Source organism: Solanum tuberosum, unplaced genomic scaffold (assembly GCF_000226075.1).
Source record: "Solanum tuberosum cultivar DM 1-3 516 R44 unplaced genomic scaffold, SolTub_3.0 scf00127, whole genome shotgun sequence".
Lineage (NCBI taxonomy): Eukaryota > Viridiplantae > Streptophyta > Magnoliopsida > Solanales > Solanaceae > Solanum > Solanum tuberosum.
This window is the reverse complement of record NW_006239058.1, coordinates 1,359,749-1,384,107: the sequence shown is the minus strand read 5'-3', so window position 1 is coordinate 1,384,107 and position 24,359 is coordinate 1,359,749. Positions and strand designations below refer to the sequence as shown.

The following is a 24,359-nucleotide window of genomic DNA, read 5'->3' as shown; positions in this document are numbered from 1 at the left end:
AATACTTCCACGTGAGGAAAACATTTGGATTAGTGCAATAAAATGGTTTATTTTGCAGATAATTAATAAAACACATTAATTAGTCAATAAGACATCCTTTATATAGTATTATTAGTCCTCTTAAGCAAAGCCAATAGGCAAAACAGACGTCCATAATAAAAGAACTAATTAAGGTACTACACTACTACTATTAAAGTCAAAACAACACATTCCTAAATCCTACCGACAAGGGCTGATTAATTCTAATAAGTGGCGAAGTTAGAATTTTTAATTTTTTGATTAAGAAATTTAAAATATGATGAAGTACATACAAAAATTAAATAGAGTTTAACATCTATCATAACATATAAATATAATCATACATAAATAATATAATTTCTTGTCGAAGACATTTGTCTAGACATGATTTCATGGCCAGCTACGATAATGAGGTGCTATTATATAGGTATACTGACATTTGATGTTTAATCTCAATTCTAAATTAAATGGAGTTGAACATTTTCTCGATCTTACCTTGCTCCACACTTAATTGTAATAAAGCGATAAATACTCACTTTTATTTTTAATCAAAGATTTTGAGTTCAAATCTTATATATCTACTCAAAAGGTCATGTGGATAAGAATGTGTATACCCTACATGCCCTCCTAGAGACCCAAACCATTGTGATTTTGTACTGGACATATTGTCGAGTCAAGCCTTTATTTGGTACATATTCAAATCACCATTGTTAGAAAATATTTTATTTGATATATATTTAATTCGTCTTTATTAGAATAATTTATTTTTTAGGTAAATTAAATTCGATCAATTTCATTAGATATCACTATCAATATAAGTATCAGACATCGCGTATCAAAATATAACCGTTCCTATGCACCTGGTAGTGGCTAGTGTATTAGGAGCAGTACACTTTCTTAGTTTGCCCATACCGGCCAATCTTAATTCTCAACAACTCAGATTCCTCGTGCCATTCCGCTCATATTCCCCAAGTAGATAAGAGCTTTTAACTTACATAAATGGATATAATATAATTCTTTTTTAATTCTAGTAGCTCATTTTTATGTATTATAAAACATGCAAATTGCTTTATTTTAAAGATAAATAAAAAAAATTAATAAAATATTACTAGTGGTAAGAATAATTTAGATACTTCCCATAGTAAATTTATACACATGTAAACTAAAAGGAGAGTCATTAATGGACTTGATTTGTTCTTCGGCAATTCATTTAATTATTTCACAAGAGTACGGTTGTACGAAGTTTTATTTATTTATATAGTAATCTAACTTATCAATACGATTATTGTATAATCAAAGCTAACACACATTATGAATTAATTGTTAGCTAAATTCGGAAAACATTGGAATATAAAAATCCCAACAAGACTCAAATAGACCACATTTTGATAAAGTCAGCATTACTAATTTCTAGCATATACATAATTAAGCATATAATTAGAGGGCAGAAGGCAAGACATAGTCATATCGTACGAACACTCATAATATATCTTGAACACGTATAATTAGAGGGTAGAAGGCGGGACATAGTCATATACGTGTAAAGCATTCGTACGAACATTCATAATATATCTTGAACTAAAATTATTATTGAAATTTCTTACGATTATTGAATTACTTGATAAACTTTTTGACTCTAGTATTAAATATCGGAGGTAATCAAAAATCGAAAAAGGCTGTATTCGGCCTTATATAAAATGCAAAACACCTTCTCCAAATAATTGTCGTTACATTAGCACTAACTACCAAATTAATATGACAAATAAACGCCTTCTGGAAAGCAACTTCAGCAGTAACAAATAACAATAATATTATTATTAGTAGTATTAATTTACTCTTAACCCTTCAATTTTAAAATAATTTTTGTTCTATGGGTTTAATTTTCTCTCTCTATCTCTATCTCTATCTCTATCTCTCTATTTGTGACGATTGCTTATCGAGATTTCAACTGTCCGTTGAAGATTGAAGAAGCTTCCTTTATTTTTCTTCAACTCTTTTTAAAGACCCATTTTCTGTCTGTATTCCTCTCTATTTATTGTCTTTGTCACTTTTTTTTTTCTTCCACAAATGTTCCAAGATTGAAATTTGCCAGCTGATTTTACAACCAAGTTGAGGTTGAGTTGATTCCTTTGTATTTGCCTTTTCACAGAGGATTTGGGTTTTGCTTAATTAAGCTAAAGAGTTTCTATAGTAGGGTTTATTTGCTTCATTTTGAATCAATTCCCAGAAAATACGAACCCCATCTTGTTGTTTTTTATGGAAAATTTTGGCTCCTCTGTTTCAAACCAGGTATAATTTTCAATAATACTAAGTGGGTCTCATGATTTCATTGTTTTTCGATCATATTTGTGCAAAATCTGAGCTGAGCTGCGACAGAATTTGATTTGATTTGATTTTGGAAGCTTTAATACAATTGAGTTGAATTGGGTTTCTTAAATTCTCATGCTTATGGAGTTTTGGTAATAGGGGGTTGGCTGTTTAGCTGCTCCACTATCGACCCACTTGGGGATAATTTGATAAATTTGAACTTATGAGCTTAGTGCGCTTGGTTCAAATTAGTAGTACAAGTTGGGTTTTGCTTATATGTTCGTTTGCTTTATTAAATGGGGTTTGCAATTCTTTACTCCAATGTTACGTGAATTAGAAGTTTGTGGTTCTCTTTCTTTCATCTTGCTTTTTGGTTCCCCTTTCGAGAGAAGAAAAAGGTACTTTTTTGTGACTTTTTTGTAATTGGGTTCAAAGCCGCCAACTTGTTTGATAAATCTGTCCAAGTTCATTATTGAAGGAAGAATTTTAAGTTTTTATTAGAGGTAGAAACACAAGTCTGGTAATGTAGAAAAACCAATGCACCTGTCACTTTTCATGCATTTCTTGTGATCTCCTTTTTTCTCTTTATTTTTACTGCCTGTTTGCACCTATACTCACATAAATATTCTTTACTTATGATGCAGAAATTACTAGAGAAATTGACCTATTGCCTAATCTGCTGATTATAAAACCAGGGTAAGCTGGTTTGCTTTTATATATTCAGTTTACACACCTTTTGTGCATATTTAACAGAAGAGTTTGTTGACTTAACAGATGGTTCTAGTAGAAGTCTATGGGAGATAGTACTCGTGAGCAGCCAACTGTTTGTTGGTTGCTCATTTATTGTGATTTTATTTCACTTTATGACTAGTTTCCAGCCTGAGTCATCCAAATTTTCTTGTGATGATTTTGCAGGGTTATTCATGTTAGAAATTTTTCCTAAATGTGTTCACGATAGAGGTCGTTATTTTTATTGTCATAATTTTTGTCTTATGACCATTCTGTAATTTATGGTAGTGCTCTGGCAGATACGAGAAGATTTTAGGATATGGGATGCTTTGTTTCGACGCCGCAGGATACTGGTGGGAATAGAAGGCGGCCAGGAAACATTGGCGAGGTGTCTGTATTTGTTCCCGGATTACGTATCCCTAAGCCAGTTGATTTATCTCTTGCACTTGGTGATCAATTGTCGAAAACCCTGGTGGAGCGCCTTTCCGCTCTCAGGACCAGAATAGTGGTTATGGCAGGGCAAGAAGCTCCCACAATTACAAGGACAAGAAGGAAAACTGCTACTCAGCATGGTAAGTTGCAGAAGAAGCATAGATATATCTTTCGGAATTTGACCATGTTTTTGTTTCTTTCCTTACATGTGGATATGATGCATAGCAGCTATTTCTTGCAGGAGGTTCAACCCTTGCTGATCTATTGCAGGCTCTCGAAGATTATTTGCCTGTTCTTTTGGGGCTAGTTAAAGATGGTACATACTTTGGCTGCTATCTCGTTAGCATTTGCACTTTGTTGATTTTAATTGTGAGATGTTGTCTTCTTGGCCATTTTCAGGTAGCACATTACAGCATAAAGTGCAATTTATTTGGGTCAATCAAGAGGATGATGCAGAGGTCAGACTAGAATATATTTTCTTTTCATGTGTAGTCTTCTATATGGTTTTGCCACCATGAAGAAGAATTGTCTTATTTGTCAAAATATTTCAGGAAACTGCAATGTTTAGTGCTTGGTATGAAATACTGTCCGTTTTGCACTTGATGGCAACACTATCATTATCGCAAGCTAACTTGCTGCTTCTTCCTAGAACATCTCTTGATGGTTATTCACCAAAGGTATCTGAAGGTGGGTATTTCTCCCATGTTTAATTTTGCAGATCCAGTAAATGCAAAGTAAATGTCTTGACGTGTTCTTTTAATTTGTAATACTTGTTTCTTGGCAAAGTCTCTAAACTTCTCTTGGGACTCATCTATCTTCAGTTTCAAATTTTTCTTTCTTTTTCCTCATTTTATGTTTAACATCTGACAGAGAGCAGGCGATCTTCTGTTGATATTTTCCTAAAGGCTGCTGGATATCTTGATTGTGCAGTTCGAAATGTTCTTCCCCAGTTGCCAGCCGAGCAAAGGTTTTGATACCTATGCAATTCAAATTAATTATGTCAGGGGTTAGATTTTCACTATCATTTGCTTTGTATTTAGGAGAAACCTGCCGGTAGACCTCGCTGAAGGAGTTCTGCGAGCATTGTGCCTCCAAGCATTAGGGCAGGTAATAGCACATTCATAGCCTATCTTGTTTCGGTTGCATATTTGAAAATTTAAAATGCCCAAATAAAACCAATACTTTTTCCATGCTCTACTGAATATTCTCTCTTTCTGCATCAATGAGTACTCAATGATATCTTAGATTGTTATGGGTGAATTTGGACAATGTAATTATATGAAGAAAATAAATCTGCTTCTAGTGATGAACCTTTCAGCTTCTCTTTACATGACTACCATATTGTTAACATCCCAGAAAAGTCGGTAACATTCAAATAGTGCGCCTAAGACATCACAATTATTGTGTGAGGGCTCAGATAGGAATTTCTATATTAATCGATAGGATTTGTAGAAACTATCTATGTCCATATGTAGCAGATTTTCTGAAGAAGAAAATGATTATTTTTCATGGATCGACTCAATAAACACTGGAATGAAACATGAAATATTCATGCAAGGTTAACACTGTGCTATCTTGTCAATCTCGAAATCCTAATTTTTGTAGTCTCTGTCCTAGTGTGTAGTTTTGCTTTTGCATTGGTTGTTAGTGGAACTTGACATGCCGTTACCTATGCTTTCAAGGGATAGAAGCATACTCTAATGACACTAATTAACAAACTGCAAGATATGTGTTTAGTATCTAGAGACAGCAAAAGCAATCTTACCTAGGCTTTCAAGGATGGAAGCATACTCTAATGCACACTAATTAACAAAGTGCAAGATTTGTTTTTAGTAGCTATAGACAGCAAAAGCAATCTATTTTTCAAAGATTTATTGTTATAACTGTGAACAATTGTGAAGAGGATCTTCTGGATACATGCTTAGTATCTAAATGCAGCACAACAACTCCATTTGGCAAATTTCTGTTATAGAAATGTGCATGTAGTGAAAGGAATCATCTGAATTTTAGGGACCTAAATTCAGCAGACTTTCGTGCATTTAGCCATTTAGATTATGTCAGGCTAGTTCTAATATCATTCTATCCCTGAGCATTAGACACATGCTTGTTATTTTGGCTGTAATATGGTGTTGTCCATTTGCTTCCTTGTGCTAATAGTTATTGTTGAATGAAACTGTTAGCTGTTGCTAAATATCTAGTTAAGAGAATGTGTACTATATGGATTCAATTTTCTTCCCTATCTGATGTTACTGTCACTGGTGATCTTAGGCCGTTGATATTCAACTTGGACTTGCAATTGACAGTACTAAAGCAACACTGGCTGTCAAAAGAAGGCTTGCTTGTGAGATGGTAAAATACTGGCAGCAGGTACTGAATCCTCTTGCCAAAGCATACTCGCTTGCTTTGTTTGATAGAGAAACCATATGAATCCTCTTCTATATGATTCTTCTATAATCTAGTTCATTTCATTCCAATGCTAATTAAATTTGGGCATCTCTGAATGTCACACTTATTGCGATACGGGTAACTTGTTTATTCCCAACTAGCTGGCATTGGGTATGCGGATCATTTGCTTCCATTGGAGTCCTTGGTCCTTTAAACTCCTTCCCCTAACATAGTAATAGAAAGAGGAAAATAAAGCTGTGTTACTTTACTCCAGGTAGTGTCTGAGATATCAACTACTTTGTTTTTTTGTTACCATGCAGGCTCAAGATAACATCATGAACCTTCCATTATCAAATGGTTGGGGAGAAAAGCATAGGCTTTTCGTGAAGTGGAAATATATTGAAGCCAAGGTATCTTGTGATTCACTTTCTTGTGTTTACTTCTTCAATTGCAACCTAAAATCCTCTTAAGTATGTCATGGAATGGGTATTTATAGCATAAAGTAACTATGATTCTTCAACATTCCCTGCTATAGCATGAAAGCTTTTGTCTCTACTCCATTTTCACTGTTTTGATTAGAATTTCTCCAAAGTTTAGGGGTTTTGGAGAATGGAGACTAAGACTAAGAGTTTAGGGGTTTTGGAGACTAAAAAATGTCTCTACTCAACTTCGTAATCCATGTATTCATGCTGGTCTTGGCAAAGTTTCTGCAGCTTCTTTGCCTTCTAAATCTATTACCTTATTCTTACCACAAGTTTATGCATGACACATAAAATTCTGTGTAGGCTTCAGCATACTATTATCATGGTCTAATCCTTGACGAAGGAAACACAGAAAAATCTCATGGAATGGCGGTAGCTGCCCTGCAAGCAGCTGATGAGTATCTTAAAGAAAGTAAGAAGGCATGTGAGGCTTTCAATGCAGCCATTCCTCTCTCCAGGTAAAGTTGGACGATCCATTTAACGTTTTCTTCCCTTCATTACTCTTTGACTCCCTGTACTTCCTATAGCTCTTTATATCACTTGCTATGCAGTGAAATAACTTATTTTGGAAAAGAAAAAAGTGGAAAAAACTACTTGTAGCTCTGCTATAGATTAATTATGAAATCAAATCTATAATAGAGACCAGAACTATTAAGATCATTGGGAACCTATCTGTATGTTTAACTCCTTTAGTTATCAAATTTGATTAGGAAATACCTCTTCCAATCAGATAGGTTAGTGCAGAGTTTCAGTTATGGCATTCATCTAGTGACTCAGATGATAGAACCGATCTTCAGTTTATCTTCACCTTAAGACTTCCAACAGGTTTCCTGCATTTGGTCTTGTTATTCATCAATTTGTGTTATATCCCGGTTAATATCTCTTTTTTATCCTTAGTGTTTCCATCTTTCTAGGAAACAACTTTGAGCATACATCGTTTTCAACAGAACCTCTAAAATATCACTTCAAATGGTAATCAGATATCCTTGGATGTTATTTAAAAAAAAAAAGATATCCTTGGATGTGTTTTCTCAAGATGTTACAGTATCTAGAACTAGTGTTGTTTAAATTTCGGTGTACATGAAGCAGTGTAATGAGTAGTTTGCTTCTAGACTTAATAGGATGACTTTACTATGTAAAGGCTCATACTAACTTGTAGAAGTAGTGTCTAGTACTCAAAATTTATCAGACTGAGAAACATCATATCTTCATTTGAGCAACTTCTACATCCATTGATATGCTAAACTGATATTTCACCAGAAGAAGCATCTAGAATCAGAAACTGCATTAAGCTATGTTTTGACAATGAGCTTGCTGGTGCGCAGGAAGACCATCTGCTGATAGCCCACCTGATTTTGTCCCCCTCCCCCTTGTGTGGTTGTAGCATATGCTATCATAACATTTTTTTTTCTACCCCACCTTATCCTTTCTTTTCTGTCTGCCTGACTTCCATTTGCCAATCCAGAAATCCTCCACTTTGGGGAACGATGAAGTATCTTGCCGAGAAAATCCCAAAGGACACTTCGAGCAAGGTGCGGATCAACAGGGATTTGTACTCTTATGAAAAGTAAGTTTTCTTTTTGTGGCTTTGCAGATATGATGACACTAGGCTGCAGAATCGCTTATCTGAAGTAGATTGCTAAAGTTTGATATTGATTTTGAGGAACAGCATGTTTTCCTTGTATTTATTTTGAATTTGGCTTGACATATTACAAGATAGCCTCTTGACTTTGATGAAGTACAGAATTGTAATAGTAAGGGAAAGCCTTTTTGCTGCACAGCAAATTAAACCAACCTCTATGAGTCGAAATAAGAATTAAAAATTAAAGATAGACTAAACCATCCCCACCCACTTAAAAAAAAAAAGAAGCGCAGTTACGACATCCGATTACAAAAATGAGTAGAAATGCAGTAAGTGTTAGATATTATTGTCTCTAGGGAAGTTTTTAATGAAATCGTTAATGCATGTTTTAAGTTTAATCAATGTCCAATATAGAGTTTCCATGCTGGAAAAATACTTATACCTGAAGAGGATTGCTGTAGGATCATGGAAACAGCCCCAACGCTGCCAGACTTTGCATTGGCTCTCAAACCTGATGAATATCAGCTTCCTCATGTGGATGCATCTTGGGATGATGAAACTTACAGGCAGGGGACAGCTTAACCCGAACAAGCTCAAAGGGTGACTTATTCAGCTCATCAGATTTCAGACTCTGGAAAATCCAGACTGCTTGAAAATGCAGCATGACTGTCGTCATATCTCCAAGATATCAAACTCTTGCTATTCGCCAAAGGTCCCCTCTTTGCTGCACCTCTAGTTGAATGTGATCTCTATTTCTTCCAGTAAATTTAATCTTTATTTCCTTTTTCCAATTAGATGTATAGTCAACCCTGTGAGTGAGTTCTGTACAAGTCGCTTTGCTTTTGTTTGTAATCTTTGATCAACAGGAAAAAGGATGTATTTCTTTCCCAGCCTACCAAATAATTTCTAGTTCCACTTGTCCACCAACATGAAGCCAGAACCAATTGTGCAAGTTGTTTGAAAGAAAATGCTTTTGTATAAATTCCACAATTTGTGTCTTTTGAAGAAGCTTATTAGCTAAAAGAACCTCCTCTGTATCTTTACTTTTTTCAATTCCAATTTCTGACTTGCAAGTGTATAAAATGCAAACAGTTCTCCGGAAACTATTCAAATGCTAGATCTCTTTGGCACTGAGCCTTTAATGAGAAGTTCAGCTCCTGAAGAACTATAAATGTATCATCCTATGCTTGAAACTAGTGAAAGCAAGAGACATGAAAAGTAAGGGAGAGTTCAGAAAAGTGTTTTCTTCCTTGTAAGATTTCTTTGGCAACGACTCTTAATCAGAGTTAGATTTCTCATATGGTCACTCAACTAATAGATATTATCTCAGAAAGTTGCTCCTTTTGTTGAAAAAACTGGAATAGAAAAGAAATGCGGCTTTTTGAGATAATAGCTATTAATTGAGTGCACATTTGAAAAAATGTAGAATACTCAAGTTCTTGCAGAAATAGAAAATTTTCATCCTATGCTTGGAACTAGTGAAAACAAGAATGGAAAATGGCAATAAATAGAGGAAAAAGGAAGAGGGAGATGAGAAAGCCATTTTCTTCCCTTTGTTTTGGTGTTGGGTATAAACTGGAAAACTTGTGACTTCATTTCAACTTTTGCACAAAACAGAACAAGAGGATAGATAGAATAATTTACGACTCTTTAACAGTTTTCAGCAAGTGTATGACAGAACAAACTGCTGGAGGGCTGGAAATCACAAGCTTTTAGTATTATTGAATAAAGATACACACTCGAAAAAATATATTCTCGAGAGCCCTTCTCCACGAGTGAGCTCCGCTATTAAAATGTTGCATTTGAGTGATGCAGAGTTAAATACACCTTATAATATATGAACCACAGCTACTGCAACAATGAGTTAATTATGTTGGACCCATAAGTTACAGAAAAAGTTTTTGCTCAAAGGCTGATGATTTGACAGTAAAACCACAGTTAGACTCGATTTTCTAACTCTCACCAGTTAACCAGCTTTAATCACACAAGCTGTTTTTCTTTTCTATTTTTTAATTAAAAAAATTCCGGTGTCTACCGTGCATTACATAATAGCAAAAAAAAAAAAAAAAAAGCCTTTAAATGGCATCATTACATTGGGAACCCTGCAACTTATCAGGTTTTATGAAAACACAATTTTTTGGTGTGTTCCATATCTCTAATTATTTCCCAGAAATGACTATAACTTCCATCATTTTAACACGTTCTACAAAATCTATCTAATGAATGAATAGTGAAAAGACAAAAAAACGGATTACAGAAGGTAGTATTGGTGACATTGCACCTTTTTGGACCGATTCATTTTTTATCAAGGTACATCAAGAGAAGTACCCTTTTAAAGTCAAAACTCTGCAGAGCCGGGTGTTCGAGGGAAAGGTATTGCATCTCTGATATTGTCTATTCCAGTCGCAAATTGCACGAGCCTTTCAAAGCCTAGTCCAAATCCAGCATGAGGAACTACAGCATAAGAAAAGGAGATGTCCAATTATAATCTTATGCCGAAAATGAAAGACTATAACATGATGAAAATCTGGAAAATCAGCATTTATACCATAAAGGTATTGCAGGCAGGGTAACTACTTGAAGGCTAGTTGCAGCCAAATTTAATTTAGCAATATGAAAGTTGGATCAAGAATAAGGTGCATGCATTACAATGCAAAAGTTCTTGAACTTTATGAATGATGACAAATTCAAGCAAGAAAACACCAAATTTATTTAACAAACTCAAATCACCTGAACCATAACGTCGCAGATCAAGATACCACCAAAAGCTTTCTTTGTTGAGGTTCATGTTATCCAAACGTTCCTCTAGGTATTCAAGGCGTTCCTCTCTTTGACTTCCACCAATAAGTTCCCCAACCTGAAGAAGAAAACAACCTTGAGACATTGAGCTAGAACAATATTATATGTCAGACCTGTCCATCACTTCGACTGGTTCAACTTTATCAAATAAATGGAATCTGGACCTCTAAGTCACCTAGAAACAACAGTTAACAGTCAGGCATCACAAAAGAAAAATGTTAGTGGGTTCCTGGCAATCCCAACCTGTACGACATTGACTTTGCTCGGGATTCAGATTCATACACGAGCATTTCTTGCTATGAATAATATTATTGGGTTTCGCATGAATTCCCATCTCATGATAATGGGTGGGGGTGGGGAGATGGTATCCATGACCATCCTTTAAATGTAGGATTCCATGTCTCATCAGTTTCTAGACGATAAAAATAGGAAACAGCTATGCGTAAAAGAGATGGTTTATCTGATGTGAGATGTCTATTTTAGTGTAAATAAGTAATAACTAATGAAAAAACAATTTACTCTACATTTGTTCGATTAGTAAAAGAAAAAATATCCATGACAAGTAAAGAATTGACTAAGTTTATGGACTCTACCCGAGGTACCAACATATCCATGGCTGCAACAGTCTTTCCATCATCGTTCTGCCGCATGTAAAATGCCTTGATGTCCTGAAATTATGGAACACCGTCAATTAGCTGAAGTCCCCTACAGCTTCCATAATAAATGCAGGTAGGAAGTTAAACCTTCGGATAGTCTCTAATAATCACAGGACAACCACCAAAAGCCTCCTCGGTGATATATCGTTCATGCTCACTTTGCAAATCACATCCCCATTTCACCTACCATACGCAGAAGCAGCCATTACAATTTAAGGAGAAGTAACAGAAGTATGGATGGAGAGAGATTGGCCAAAAACTGAATGTGAGAAAGCATGCAAATAAAAGCACACCTACCGGGAAATCAAACTTCTTTTTTGCTTTCAATAGAAGCTCAACAGCATCAGTGTAACTCAACTGCACAAAATTCTTCTCAACAACATCCTGTGGAGCATATGATCAACAATGAGACCAACTATTAGGTGCACACTATAGAGTATAGAACCCCAGCGTTGTGGAGAACACGTTGAGAAGAAAACACATCAAATTCGTAGAAATTCATACGGTAAGTCTATTGATGATCCCTTTCTCAATCCAAGTGTCAAAAAAATCCATATCTTCTTTGCAATTCTCCAACACATATTGCACCTTCCAAGCAGATACGTCAATGCAAAAGTCTAGTTGTGAGAACAAAGTAGTAAATATTCACTAAGGAACAGCGAGATGTGAAAAGTAACATACTACATACTGGAGATAGGCAGTAGCACAGGCCATGTCATCATCCAAGTCCGCAAAAGCTAGTTCTGGTTCAATCATCTTACACAATAGAACTTGGTGTCAACATTTTATTGGTTTCTGTCCACATATATGGAAAGAAATATACAAAGAAGTTCCACTATGTTTTATCAGTTATAGTGTATAAGCTTACCCAGAATTCGGCTAAGTGTCTGGAAGTGTTAGAATTTTCTGCTCTGAATGTAGGGCCAAAGGTGTAGATCTGAAAACCGAAAGTCGACATTGTTAGAATATGAAAGAATGAAGACAAAAGCATGAAGGATTCTGTGTCCAAAAGATTAAGTTGGGAAAAATGGTTACAAGCCAGAGAAGGCAGTAGCATATGAAACTGAAAAATGAGAGGAGACTCTACATCGGAGAGCGCAGTAGCATATGTTTCACCATTGAGTTGCCCAGACACTGTTAAATATGCTCGTTTCCCAAAGAAGTCCTGCAACACGGATGCAATTTACAAGAACTAACTAGACAGTTATTACAGAAATCCAACATCAAATGCATGCACCTATTAACTTTCAGAAATTTAAAAGTTCACATTGCTTGTAAGGATAGAAACAGACTCGAGCCTGTTTGGATGGGCTTATAACTTTTAAATTATTTTTGTTATTTTGGCTTTAAAACAAGTGTCTAAAAGCAGTGTTTATTTCACCCAAACACTAAAAAACTGCTTAAAAGCTATTATTATGTAAATAAGCCACCAATCCAAACACGCTCTTAAACTGCTAGCTAATAGAATTCACTCTAAAATGGGCAAAGCACCCTGTTTGATGATTTGGCTTACTTGTGACCAGTCAACAGAACCAGATTCAGTAGTAGGAATAGCACTAACTGGTGAATCTCCACCTTCGTTGGAGTTTGGAATCTGTTTGGCAAATAAACATCTTACTCAAGCATGAGATATTTCATAAAAAAAAATATAAGGAAAGTTCTACTTAGATATTTGAATCTAACAAAGTATTGTAGGGATTTGAAAGAATTAAAAAGAGTCAAATAACGTTTATATTTTGCAAAGTTATATGCACAGTAGCAAGAAAAAAAATTAATCAAGAAGAAAGAGGCCAAGACAAAGTTAACCATAAGAAACTATCTATATATCTAATAGAAGACAAATAAAAGCATTATTTCCGCAAGACTAACAAGACTAGAAGTAGACTAAGCTTTAAATCTTTGTGTTAAACAGTCTAAACAACAATATGACAATGCAAAGTAACATGATGTAGACTTTTGATCTTTCAATGCATCATCCTCTTAACCGTCAACCAAGTTTAGAGCTTTGTTACTTGTTTCTCTTTTCCTCCCTTTCTTAGTTCTTAGAAGAGATAATTAATGTGAAGAGAGAAGGCACAAATTGTGCTAGACCACCAATTGGGAATTTTGGAAAAGACCACATAGATGATGTGTCATATTAAATCAACAATACATACCAATGTAGTAACACAGAATTGCTCGCCAGCTCCTTCACAATCAGAAGCAGTGATTATTGGACTTGAGACCCAAACAAAGCCATTTTCTTGGAAAAACTTGTGTGTGGCATAGGATAAAGCATTCCTCACCCTCGAAACCTAAAAGAAGCTGACATATCAAATTAGGGACCGGAAAAGATAAGGATATCGTCTTATAATAGAAGTTTGCATCCATAGAAACAGAGAAATCTATCAAACACAGGAAATGCAATGGCTTCTACGCATGCAGATTTTAACTCCCAAAGAATTTATATCCCATGGGTGATTTCACTAGTCAAGTTAATCACTCCTTCACGTTAAGTCTAATGCTGTAGATAGAAGACAAATTACCCTTTCAAAATGCCAAACCCATTGTGGTTTCATTAGCAAGATCAATGCTACCCAACTACCCTGTACTAGCTTCACAAGAAATGCTGAGTGCCACCTAATAGTAAACCAATAATTTGACATCTCCACAAAAAGGGGATTCGGACAATGTAAGTTAATAGGTCAAATAGAGAATCAGTATTACTTGCCTCAGAAAAGGACAACTAGACAAGAACCTTGAGAATTTTAAGAACTAGAAAAATAGCTTCCCCATGTGATATATTTGCACAAGATTTATTGTAACTATTCTACAATTTATTCCACATCACTAGTTACATTTTCTTGTCATTATTGGACTGTGATCCAAAGAAACCTTTACCTTTTTGGTACTTATATGAGATCTGAAACTGATGGCTATACAGATAAGGGAAAAAGGATGAAGGGGCTAAACAGAAAAGGTAGTTTGGTTCTAGCATCAACTGATCACAGGCTGCAGCGGCAACCATAAATATAAACAGGAATGTATATAATTATCATGAAAAATGGATGTAGAGAAAGTAATTATTTTCTTTCTTTCTTAAACCATTACAGGTCAATTAGCTAATTTTTCTTATAATAGGGAATTGATTTGTAAGTATGTCAAATAGAAAGGGGCATATCAATAACCACTTGGAGGCAAGGTAAACAAACAAACTTATCGTATGGACGACCAAATAGAATACTTCCTAATTACATGCAATTAACATCATTTTACTACCAAACTAACAAACAAACTTATTGTATGGAAGACCAAATAGAATACTTCCTAATGACATGCAATTAACATCATTTACCTACCAAACTACATGAATATTCCAAAACCTCCCAAGAGAATACAGGTAAACAAAATGAAAAAATTGAAAACTAGAAATGACAAAGTGCAACTATCCCAACTCATACCGCACCAAAAGTGTTTGTTCGAGGGCGAAGGTGAGCCTTTGTTCTCAAGAATTCTCTGCTGACCCTTTTCTTCTGGATGGGGAAAGAAGGATCACTTTTACCAACCTGCAAGCAAACCAACAAGAGCAAACCTACTGATTAAATGGACAGTGTCATTGGGTATGTTGTTGTTGTCATAACATAGGCAACAATTAGATAAACATGAGAACTACGCAAACACTCCAATTTTCTGACTATAAATGGCACTATGTGGGCAAGATAAGCATGCTTCTTGAAATTTATCTAAATGGAGCCGCTAAAGTGTCCTTGTAGTTTCTGCCATTTGTTTCCAACAAATTTGACTCATTTTATACATAGATAATGAAGGATTGACAGGAAATTAGTTCCAGGGTTCAAAATTCTCAAGTCAGTTAAAAAAAAAGTGCAAACTATGGTATCAAATTCATCATTCATAAGCTGGTAGCCTAATATAAATGACAAATTCTTCTTTGGCATCTAGCAAGCCATAAAACAATGTCATAAGCACTGAGATCTTTTGATGACTGTACCCTCCCACCCCCACTCGTTCTCTCTATACCATGCTCTATGTTGAACTCTTAAATCTGTTCAGGGAGTTGATCTTATTCCGAGCTAGTACAGGAAAGAATTTGAACCACCATAGCAGTTCCCCCTGAACCTTCTCAATAACTATGTTCAACAAGCTATAAATAAATTGTTGGAGTTGGCATGTGATCAGAGTAGTTATTAGCTAAGGGCAAAAAGTTGCAGCAATATTGAAATTCTTGGTGAAAGATTCAAGTAGGCACGGAGTTAACTATATCACTCTACTCGCTGGTGGAGTCTCGAGATCTGCTGGAAGACCATGAACATCATCTAACTTCAAATACATTTCAATAACTAATGCACATGTTGTGATTTATAAAAATAATGCAATACACAAATACAACATCTAAAATTACAATATGGATAAGCTTATTTGGAGGCAGAAGATGTATTATTATGTACGTGTATAGTTCCTCTTAGGATCTTATAATCTAGTTGCTTCTCATATCCTCTCTTCCGAAAAAAACTAAGTCAAGAATTCCCTGTCATAGGTAGATGCTCTGTAAGGATTGTTATCAAAAGAAAATAAAAATACCCTTAGAAGTAAGGATGTTTAAGCAAACTCATAAGCTTAAAGCATTGACAATTAGATGAAATTGACAAAGTCCTTACCACTACAAGTTTCTGAACCTTCAACTCAATTTTCTGCTTTGACCCTTGGCTGCTGACTACAGTACCTTCAATCCATACTGATGCACCAGTTGAAATTAAGCCATTCTCCACCTATAAGAAATGTGTGGAACAAAGTAAACGAGCATTGTAGATTGAAACAAACAAGTCAACCAAGTTGAAAACCCCATGAAATTGAATCCAAGTCTATGACTATGATTTTTCTCAAGTTAGGGAGAGACAGCTAAATATGGAGCCTTAAATGTTATCTTCCTAAGAAAGAACAAAATAAAAAGAAAATGATCAGTAAAAGATATTTACATCCATGTTTTTTCATAATCTCAAGTTCCACTAGGTGCATTCTGGAACTAGCATACACAGAAAAATATCTAGAGCCTAAAGCAAAATAGTACCCGAGAAAATACATGCATGACACCTTAACCTGCTTCCAATCACATAAAAAATAGAAATTTCCAAGAATGGCTATCCAAGGGGCATGGCATGTGGTTTGACACCCACAAAAAAATACGAAAGTGACTTTCTAAGTGCGTGCTTGCAGACCGTGTCCAATGTCTAAGTATGAGTTAGCTAAATCGTACAATTCTTCAGAAAGACCTTTCCTTCAACATTGAACCCCTCATACTTGCACCAATCGGTAAAAGTAATCACCTTTCCTGAGGGGCAAACTACACTTGTTTTGTTTCTTTCAAATATAAATTAGTATATGTGACTCTGCAGATATCAAAATGTACTCCAAAATTTATGCACAACTTCTCTTTTTGAAATGGACTTCATTTACCTCCAAAAAATTTGCACATGAGCTAATGATAATAAGTAATCAGCACAAAATGTAAACTAAAATGTATTTTCTAACAACTTTAAGCTAGCTGGTCACTCACACAGTAAGCTACAAACAGTCAGTACCTGATCATAACCCTCAGCATCAGAACCCATAACACATTGCATATTTGAAAGACAAGAACCATCATTAATCTGCACATTAGACAAACCAGCCAAAAATTAGCAATCTCAAATCATTACATATGCCAAAAAAGAAGAAGAGGTAACTCCTCAGTTGCAAGTTATGACATTACATCAATAAACGTCACACTGCTCTGAGCCCTAACCGTGCGAACCCATCCTCTAACCACCAAAGTCTCACCAAGACGGTCCAAACCTTCTTCAGGCCCTCCCTTTATGTCCGCAACCCTCAACCTTTTCCGAAATTCCCTAACTTGTTCAGTTTTTACACCCTCTTTTGTCTCAATATTTTCAAATTTGGGTCTTTCAACTGCTTCTCCGGATGAAATAGCGGCGGAAACCACAGAGCAAAAGCTCCGTCGACGGCTCAAGTAGGGTGTTGGATGCAGCTTTGGAGGGTATGATGAGTAGAAATTGGGGTTTAAGACTTTGATAGGTCTTCTGTAATGAGTGAAGAACCGGACGGCGTAGAAGGGTTTAAGGCGGAGGGTGGTGGCCGGAGACAGAGCACCAGCCATTTTTTTCAGCTAAGTCTTTTTGAGTAATGCTATCACTGCCAATGGTCTTTTACTGCCCCATATCCGGATATCCGCTCAGAATACAAACCCGGTTGACGTAGATAGAAATTAAATGTAATAGTCTAAAATGCTCCCTTCCCTTGACTATATTCTCAACGGATTTAGTCCTTTAATTATTTAAAAATTTATTAGTTTTGATTATAAAACTATACATTATCAGTTTTAGTTCATTAACTATAAACTTATCAATTTTAGTCATTTAAGTATTCAAAAAATTATCAGGTTTGGTCTTTACCCATTTTTTTAATACAAATAGCTTGAATTTATATTAATGGAAATCTTCGTGAAATAAAATCTTTAACCGAGTTTTTAAGTTGTTTCTCTATCACAACTCTTTTTTCTTCAAACTACTCTTATGAAAAGAACAATAACGTCAACGATTCAAAATAAAATTAATGAGGAAAAAAAAATGTAAGTCCTAATTTTATTCAATGGAGGATAAAATTAAGCATAAAATTGTTGTTAATGACTTCCGCACTTGAATATGCTAATCAGTGCGGATTTTATTAATTTACTCAATTTTTTTATATAAAATAAAATGAATAGAATAATAAAATTGAACTATTAAAAAAAAAATCCGTTCAATAAAGTCGTTGGAGTACAAACTTTGGATTTAACGGGTAATACTTTTTTTTTTCTTTTTATAGTAAAGTTTAGCATATTCAAGTCCTTAGTAGCAATAATATGCTTCATTTTATCCTCTGTTGAATAAAATTATGACTTATATTTTCTTTCCTCGTGAATTTTATTTTAAATCGTTAAGGTTAAAGTTCTTTGGTTAATTTGAAGAAAAAGTAGCGGAGAGAGAAAAACAATAGAAAAAATTGCTAAAGGATTTAATTTCTTGAGGTATGGATTTCATTAATATAAACCTAAGCTATTTGTATTTTTTTTTAAATGGCAAAAGACCAAATCTGATAAGTTTTTTAATATTTAAAGGACTAAAATCGATAAGTTTATAGTTAAGGGACTAAAACCGTTAAGTGTATTGTTAAGGGACCAAAGCTGATAAGTTTTTGAATAGTTAAATGACTAAATCCGTTAAGTGTATAGTTAAAAGACCACTTTAGATCTACTCTTACTATAATTTAATCCCGGAACTATTTGGTATTATCCCTCACACCAAACGACCCCTTATAGTTATAGATTATTTATGTCATTTTCTCACGTAGATACAATAATTTTTTAAGAAAAAAATATTTAGTAAATAAAAGAAGAAAAACTCATGGCCAATGTTAATTTTAATCAATTATTTAGCTGTAAGAGAATAATGTTTAGTTCATCACACAAATTAATAATTTAAGAAGGTTATATCTTTCAACATATGACCAATTATATATTGAAATTAATAATATATCTTTATTTTATCAAATGTCTTGTGTTTAAGCAATGTAAAATATATCTTTAAATTGATTGCATTACAGGTAAACACTTGAATTCGTATAAACAAGCGATAGCATTTCACATAAATGATCACATAAAATATGTGTCTAATTATTTCATTTTGTATAAATTTAAATATTATTTATGCACATTCAAAAATTACCTGATCAAATTATAGACATGGTTATGTGTTAGGCCTTTGTTAAATACCAATTTATTTTGTTTATTTTTAGAAAATTTAAAATCAAAATAAACCAAGTCCCAAAAATATAACAGGTACAAATGACGACGAACAACAATCTTGTGGCGATTCACGGCGGAGGAAGGGAAGGCTGAACTCGATGGAAAGGGACGAAGGAGCAGTGGAAGAAGGCAAGAGGAGATGTAAAGCCCTCAAAAATCGAATTGAAACCTTTACAACTACTCAACAATCCTCATGGAAGACTACCCTTTTCAGGCTAATCAATTCTGAGCTATCTTTCCTCAACCGCGTTTCCCTCTCCAAGAACGATTCATCTCTCAAACTCAGCTCCAACATTGGGTATCTTGAAGCAGTTGTTCACATTCTTCAACACCCACTAGTAACGGCAGTTTCACGGGTCTGCAAACCCATTTCGATATCGTCGAAACTGAGCGTTTATATCGACGTAATTTGCTCTTTTAATGGAAACCCCATTTGGTTTATAGTGTCAGATAGAAACCCCAGGTACATTTCTTGGGAAGATTCGGAGAAAATTAGGAATTGCAAGGGTTTAAGAAGCAAAATCGTAGAACTCATGTTTGCTGCCTCAGAGTCGTCTGTTACGGTGAGGCCTAGTTCTATTATCCTTTTCTTCTCAAATGGACTTCAAAGTTGCATTCTTGAGGATCTTCGAGGGGAATTTGGAGCTACTGATCTGGGGTTTGGGTTTTGTGATTTTGATTGTGAGTTTTATGATGAATTAGAGGATGAGGATTCGGTAAGTGTACTGGGGAGGTCTTTTGAAAGGGCGTGTATTTTGGAAATAAAGGTTGGTTCTTTTTCGTCTAGTAGAGATGTTAAATTGCAGGGTAAAGATGGGGAAACATTAACAGACCTTTCTGGGAGTTTAGGGAAGCTGCATAGTGATGATGCTAGTAAAGATGTAAATTTGGGTGATTCTTTCTGTGCTCTTGTCTCAGCATTGAGGAGTTGGTCCGGTTTAGATGTTGAAGAAGCTGAATTGGTCAATTTTGATACAACAGCACTAGTTGCTATAGTGTCCGGGATTAGTAATGGTGGTATTGATCGAATTCTGGCTACTCCAGAGAGTGAGCTGAGAAGCCGGTTCAAGGTCAATTATGAGTTCATGATTGGACAGGTGAAACCTCTTATCTTAAAATTTCTGGAATCCTTCCATGTTAAATTTTTCGAACGCTGTTTAAATTATTTTTTTTTTTTTTATGACAAGGGAAACCCACAGCCGCTACCCTTTGGGTGCGCACAGGGTAAAACCCCCTCTCCTATGCAATAGCTTGCAAACCACATAGGAGAGGTAAACCGCACTAGGCAAACTTGGTGCGACGAGCTCGACCCAGAAGGCAAACCCCTTGCTTTCGCTGGCAAGGGGTTTTGAACTTGAGACCTCCAACATGGAGAGTTTCTTTAATGTTTCTCTGTTCATTTTGATTGCTTTATAGAGTTAACATACCCCAGAGACTCGTATGAGAGATCTACTGGCTTTAAAGCCAGAGATGACTTACATGACGCTGGTTGATTTAAACAATTTTGTTATGAGAATATGTACATCAGTTGCCTCTACAGCGACTAATAACAAATTGCAGTCTCATGCCACATCATCTTATTGTTTGTAAAAAAAGAAAGCAGCTTGGTGTACTAAGATCCAGCTATGCATGGGGTCCAGGAAAGGGCCAGACAAATGGTTTATTGTATGCAGCCGTACCCGCATTTCTGCAAGAGACTGTTTTCACAACTAGAACCTGTGACTCCTGCTCACATGGCAGCACGTTTACCAGTTACACCAAGGTTCCCGTTCCATCATCTTATTGTTTGTGGTTTCACAAAACCTCACTATTGGATTGGCAGAGCACCGAGTGTGTGAACTGGTTATTGTTATGCTATGCTTCTGCTTCAATTGATGGTCCATGCAATAATTTTACCTGAAATACATAAGCATTACAAATTGCTAGTTTTGGTGTTCCTTGTTCTGCGAAGTCAATAGTGTGACTCAAAGCACTAAAATTCGTAGTGAGTTGGAAATGATCAACTGCTTATATCTGTGGTCCTTTTGTTTTCAGTCCTAAAGAAATCACTTTATATATGAACTGCGAAGACTCATATACTATTAGCTTAACCACTGTACTTTTGCATTTGGCGAACATTGTAGTAACATTCTTTGGTTTATTGTTGACTTGGCTTCCACCAGGTGAATTCTGAAATTAAGAAGCCAATCCACATGGAGCTGATGCCTTCTATATTGCAAAAGCGAGGCGTAGTTTGTGAAAGTGTTTGTTCAGAATTTCAGGAGCTTGTTTCAATGTGTGGTGGGCCTAAAGAGAAGTCTAGAGCAGAGCACTTTCTGAATCATCTTAGGTGAAACTTTGATAAATTTCAATATGTTTCTTACATCAAGTTTTATTTTCCTACAACTTTATTGCAACAATCGTTACATTCAACAGTACATGCTCTGCCAGTCCCTCCCCATTCTTACCTCCAGAAAAGAAACAGGAAGAAAAATATGAATGGCTTGCCATCCTCTAATCTGACTTCTAAATAACCTACAAGATAAATTTGAAGGTGTTTTGTTTGTCTTGCTATGACTTCCAAATTTTAGGTCCCAGTAAACTTTTGTTAGCAACTCTGCTGCTTCTTAAACATTATTCTTATTCAGTAATTGTTGTAGATTTGCTGGCATGGTCCTTTGGTCAGTCTGTTACAACGGCTTAGTTCTTTGAAATCTGATGCCAAATAGTAAAATAACCTGAATCTCGTGATGGTACATTGTAGTAAGCTAGTAACACTTGCCTCAGACCTGTTAAGAGTCGCACTGGGAATTTTTCCATCTCCATGTTTCTTTTGTTCTTAGATTTAATTTTATAGTTTTACTAGTTACTTAAACTCCATATGCTGATCATCTGATTAACTCAAACAGGGTTGTGCCTGATTGCCCGTCAGAACGGCTAATGAGCCTTCCAACAACCAGAAAATTGGCTTTAAAAAACAAGGTAGCTTTTGGGACTGGTGATTATTGGCATGCTCCTACTATAACTGCAAACATGGCATTTGCCAGAGCTGTTTCACAGACAGGAATGTCCTTGTTTACCATAGAGCATAGACCACGAGCCTTGATCGGTGATTAATCCCCTTGGCAAATGGCATTTGAAAACAGATGTTGATCCTAATCCTGAGGCTACATTGGCTTAATGGAACTGAAACTTTTCTGCGAAAAGAGATGTTGAGATACCCAAGTGTGACGCGTCATTTGAACTAGGAAATTGTGAAACTTGCTTGGCTATTACACATGTATATATCAGACTAGCACAATGTTCTAATGGGCATTTTGCATGTTAGCTTGTATGATGCTACTTTGGTAATAAAATATGGGGCCTCAGTTATCTTAATCTTCTGCCATCTGCAGTTAGTTCTTTCTTGATACAAGTGTCAAGTAGGAGCAAGTAGCAACACATAATCTACTTTGGAAGAACAAAAGCCATGCGCTATATTTTTTTCTGCAATAAATAACTTTATATTAAAGCTGCATAACCAAATTGTAACCAACAGCCAATGGTTGGCTTATGAACATGAATAATGAAGATGAATGTAATAGAAATCTCCTAACAAGAGTAGAGATCCCAAAAATAAAATAAAATACACAACAACTGAACTAGAAGTCTAAATTAAATACTAACAAACATGTTGAATACAATGCTGAAGCTTTTAGAGCTTCAATCCAAACTTGCAAGTACTGGACTTAATTCGGACCAAACTATTAGTAGAGAGGCTATCGACAATCAGCAAGCAATCTCCCAATATTTTCACCTTTCTCAATTTGAGCTTCCCAAGTTTAACGCTAACTGGGACTTGAATCTTAAGATCTAATGGGATTCTTCCAGTTTGTGCTGCCTCTTGAATTGCAGACATCAATGTATTACCATATTGTGATTGCCCAGTTAAGGCCACGTCGAGTACTGTTCTGTTCTGATGACCTTGGTAGAACTTGGGAAGAGACCCTTTACAGAGCTGTGTGTTCTTGTACCACACACTCAAATGACTTCCTTTCTCATAGTAGATTCCAATCTTCTTGTTTGGGTTCACAGCAGTGATTCTGACATTAAATCTTGCATAGAGGCTCATGTCGAAATTTAGCCTCAAGTCTGATATTCTGAGGTTGTCCACAGAGTACTGAGGGATTTTTGGTTTGAAAACAAGGTAAAGAATGCCAGCAATTGCTGCAATAATGATGAGTAGGAGTATGATGAGGCTAATTGTCCAGCAAATGCATTTGCAAAAGCAACTTCTCTTCTTAGTGGGTGGTCTTGAATACATTACAGGAACGGTACGTCTGAATGGCTGGTTCACTGTTGGCTGCTGAAGCCGCGTTGGATCACCTTTTTCTGATTTAAACGAGCCTCGAGGCACTAAAGGACGTGTTGTTCTTGTTGGTGGTGGTGCTTCCATGTCCACAACTGGATGAATTCTTTGATTTTCTGTCATTTGTTGTCAATTGTTACTTAACACAGAACGCTATTGCTTTTGATCAACAACTTACAAATGAACCTCTCTCACGTAATGTGCAGTATACTATTATTTATAAGTTAAAATACTTATATGTTGTTTTATATTTGAAGTTTAGTTAATTAAATATCCCAAGAGAAGATGGAGGTAGGAAACTTTTTGGCCTATTTCACCTAATAACAAGAAAACTGTTGAGAGGAGAAACAAAGTAGGTCAGCTATATGAAGAGCTTTGACTATTTTCTGTTCTCACTGCTTAATGACTCATAGCAAATCTAAGTAGAGAATCAACCATAAACAATATAACTTTACTCTTTTAGTTGACCTACAAGTAATTAACCTAGACATCCACGTCTATATGAAGGTGGTAATATTCTTACACATTTACATTCATCAATTTACAGAAAGGAAAAAAAAAGGTTTAAAGGTACTGATTAGCTTTGAGATCCTTAGCTTGAAGTAGTTAATTACAACAACAAATACCCAGTGAAATCCCACAAGCAGGGTCTAAAAAGGATAGAGTATACGCAAACCCCAATTGTTGTAGAAATTATCTACATCGACTAGCAAAGTTGACTTTGCTTTTGTTTAGGTTCCAGGTAGTTAAATTCGTGTTGTTTCTTAAATCAAGCTCATTTGCAACTTGTATGATTCTATATCAT

General features: G+C 35.5%; 4 protein-coding genes across 9 annotated transcripts; 2 read left to right on the top strand and 2 right to left on the bottom strand.

Moving 5' to 3' along the window:
* The first annotated feature begins 1,911 nt into the window (after positions 1 to 1,911).
* On the top strand, positions 1,912 to 9,075 carry LOC102579226 (uncharacterized). 6 transcript variants are annotated; one of them, XM_015310521.1, is made up of 13 exons: positions 1,915 to 2,132; positions 2,970 to 3,021; positions 3,354 to 3,626; positions 3,728 to 3,802; positions 3,886 to 3,944; positions 4,038 to 4,173; positions 4,357 to 4,453; positions 4,527 to 4,593; positions 5,755 to 5,853; positions 6,192 to 6,281; positions 6,657 to 6,811; positions 7,819 to 7,920; positions 8,397 to 9,075. In XM_015310521.1, the coding sequence occupies exons 3-13, from the start codon at positions 3,374 to 3,376 to the stop codon at positions 8,515 to 8,517; spliced, it is 1,254 nt and encodes a 417-aa protein (XP_015166007.1). In that variant the 5' UTR covers positions 1,915 to 2,132; positions 2,970 to 3,021; positions 3,354 to 3,373; the 3' UTR covers positions 8,518 to 9,075. The 6 variants fall into 6 exon arrangements, with proteins under 6 accessions (XP_015166008.1, XP_015166007.1, XP_006351542.1 ...); XM_006351480.2 differs by having other exon boundaries at positions 3,343 to 3,626; XM_006351479.2 differs by having other exon boundaries at positions 1,915 to 2,307.
* Positions 9,076 to 10,028: 953 nt separating this feature from the next.
* On the bottom strand, positions 10,029 to 17,629 carry LOC102578894 (asparagine--tRNA ligase, chloroplastic/mitochondrial). The gene is made up of 15 exons (XM_006351477.2): positions 17,137 to 17,629; positions 16,967 to 17,035; positions 16,046 to 16,156; positions 14,831 to 14,935; positions 13,547 to 13,684; positions 12,904 to 12,984; positions 12,478 to 12,555; positions 12,259 to 12,327; positions 12,072 to 12,146; positions 11,895 to 11,978; positions 11,688 to 11,774; positions 11,478 to 11,573; positions 11,328 to 11,402; positions 10,666 to 10,792; positions 10,029 to 10,389 (listed from the first exon to the last, which is right to left on the bottom strand). Exons 1-15 carry the CDS (start codon positions 17,539 to 17,541, stop codon positions 10,274 to 10,276), a joined length of 1,716 nt encoding a protein of 571 aa, XP_006351539.1. The 5' UTR covers positions 17,542 to 17,629; the 3' UTR covers positions 10,029 to 10,273.
* A 1,607-nt stretch (positions 17,630 to 19,236) lies between these two features.
* Positions 19,237 to 22,584, top strand: LOC102578550 (UPF0415 protein C7orf25 homolog). Its single transcript, XM_006351476.2, has 3 exons — positions 19,237 to 20,324; positions 21,390 to 21,556; positions 22,116 to 22,584. The coding sequence occupies exons 1-3, from the start codon at positions 19,326 to 19,328 to the stop codon at positions 22,321 to 22,323; spliced, it is 1,374 nt and encodes a 457-aa protein (XP_006351538.1). The 5' UTR covers positions 19,237 to 19,325; the 3' UTR covers positions 22,324 to 22,584.
* Positions 22,585 to 22,640: 56 nt separating this feature from the next.
* Positions 22,641 to 23,798, bottom strand: LOC102578226 (protein YLS9-like). Its single transcript, XM_006351475.2, has one exon. The coding sequence runs from the start codon at positions 23,675 to 23,677 to the stop codon at positions 22,901 to 22,903; it is 777 nt and encodes a 258-aa protein (XP_006351537.1). The 5' UTR covers positions 23,678 to 23,798; the 3' UTR covers positions 22,641 to 22,900.
* Positions 23,799 to 24,359: the final 561 nt, after the last annotated feature.

What these genes read in the sequence shown, in the direction of transcription:
- LOC102579226 (XM_015310521.1), top strand. Translation starts at nt 3,374, where the DNA reads ATGGGATGCTTTGTTTCGACGCCGCAGGATACTGGTGGGAATAGAAGG. An exon ending in GAAAACTGCTACTCAGCATG is followed by an intron (nt 3,627 to 3,727) that starts GTAAGTTGCAGA and finishes TATTTCTTGCAG; the next exon opens with GAGGTTCAACCCTTGCTGAT. An exon ending in GATTTGTACTCTTATGAAAA is followed by an intron (nt 7,921 to 8,396) that starts GTAAGTTTTCTT and finishes GGATTGCTGTAG; the next exon opens with GATCATGGAAACAGCCCCAA.
- LOC102578894 (XM_006351477.2), bottom strand. Translation starts at nt 17,541, where the DNA reads ATGGCTGGTGCTCTGTCTCCGGCCACCACCCTCCGCCTTAAACCCTTC. An exon ending in GAACAAACACTTTTGGTGCG is followed by an intron (nt 13,685 to 14,830) that starts GTATGAGTTGGG and finishes AGCTTCTTTTAG; the next exon opens with GTTTCGAGGGTGAGGAATGC. An exon ending in AAAAGAAGTTTGATTTCCCG is followed by an intron (nt 11,574 to 11,687) that starts GTAGGTGTGCTT and finishes TGCGTATGGTAG; the next exon opens with GTGAAATGGGGATGTGATTT.
- LOC102578550 (XM_006351476.2), top strand. Translation starts at nt 19,326, where the DNA reads ATGGAAAGGGACGAAGGAGCAGTGGAAGAAGGCAAGAGGAGATGTAAA. An exon ending in ATGAGTTCATGATTGGACAG is followed by an intron (nt 20,325 to 21,389) that starts GTGAAACCTCTT and finishes GGCTTCCACCAG; the next exon opens with GTGAATTCTGAAATTAAGAA. An exon ending in CACTTTCTGAATCATCTTAG is followed by an intron (nt 21,557 to 22,115) that starts GTGAAACTTTGA and finishes TAACTCAAACAG; the next exon opens with GGTTGTGCCTGATTGCCCGT.
- LOC102578226 (XM_006351475.2), bottom strand. Translation starts at nt 23,677, where the DNA reads ATGACAGAAAATCAAAGAATTCATCCAGTTGTGGACATGGAAGCACCA.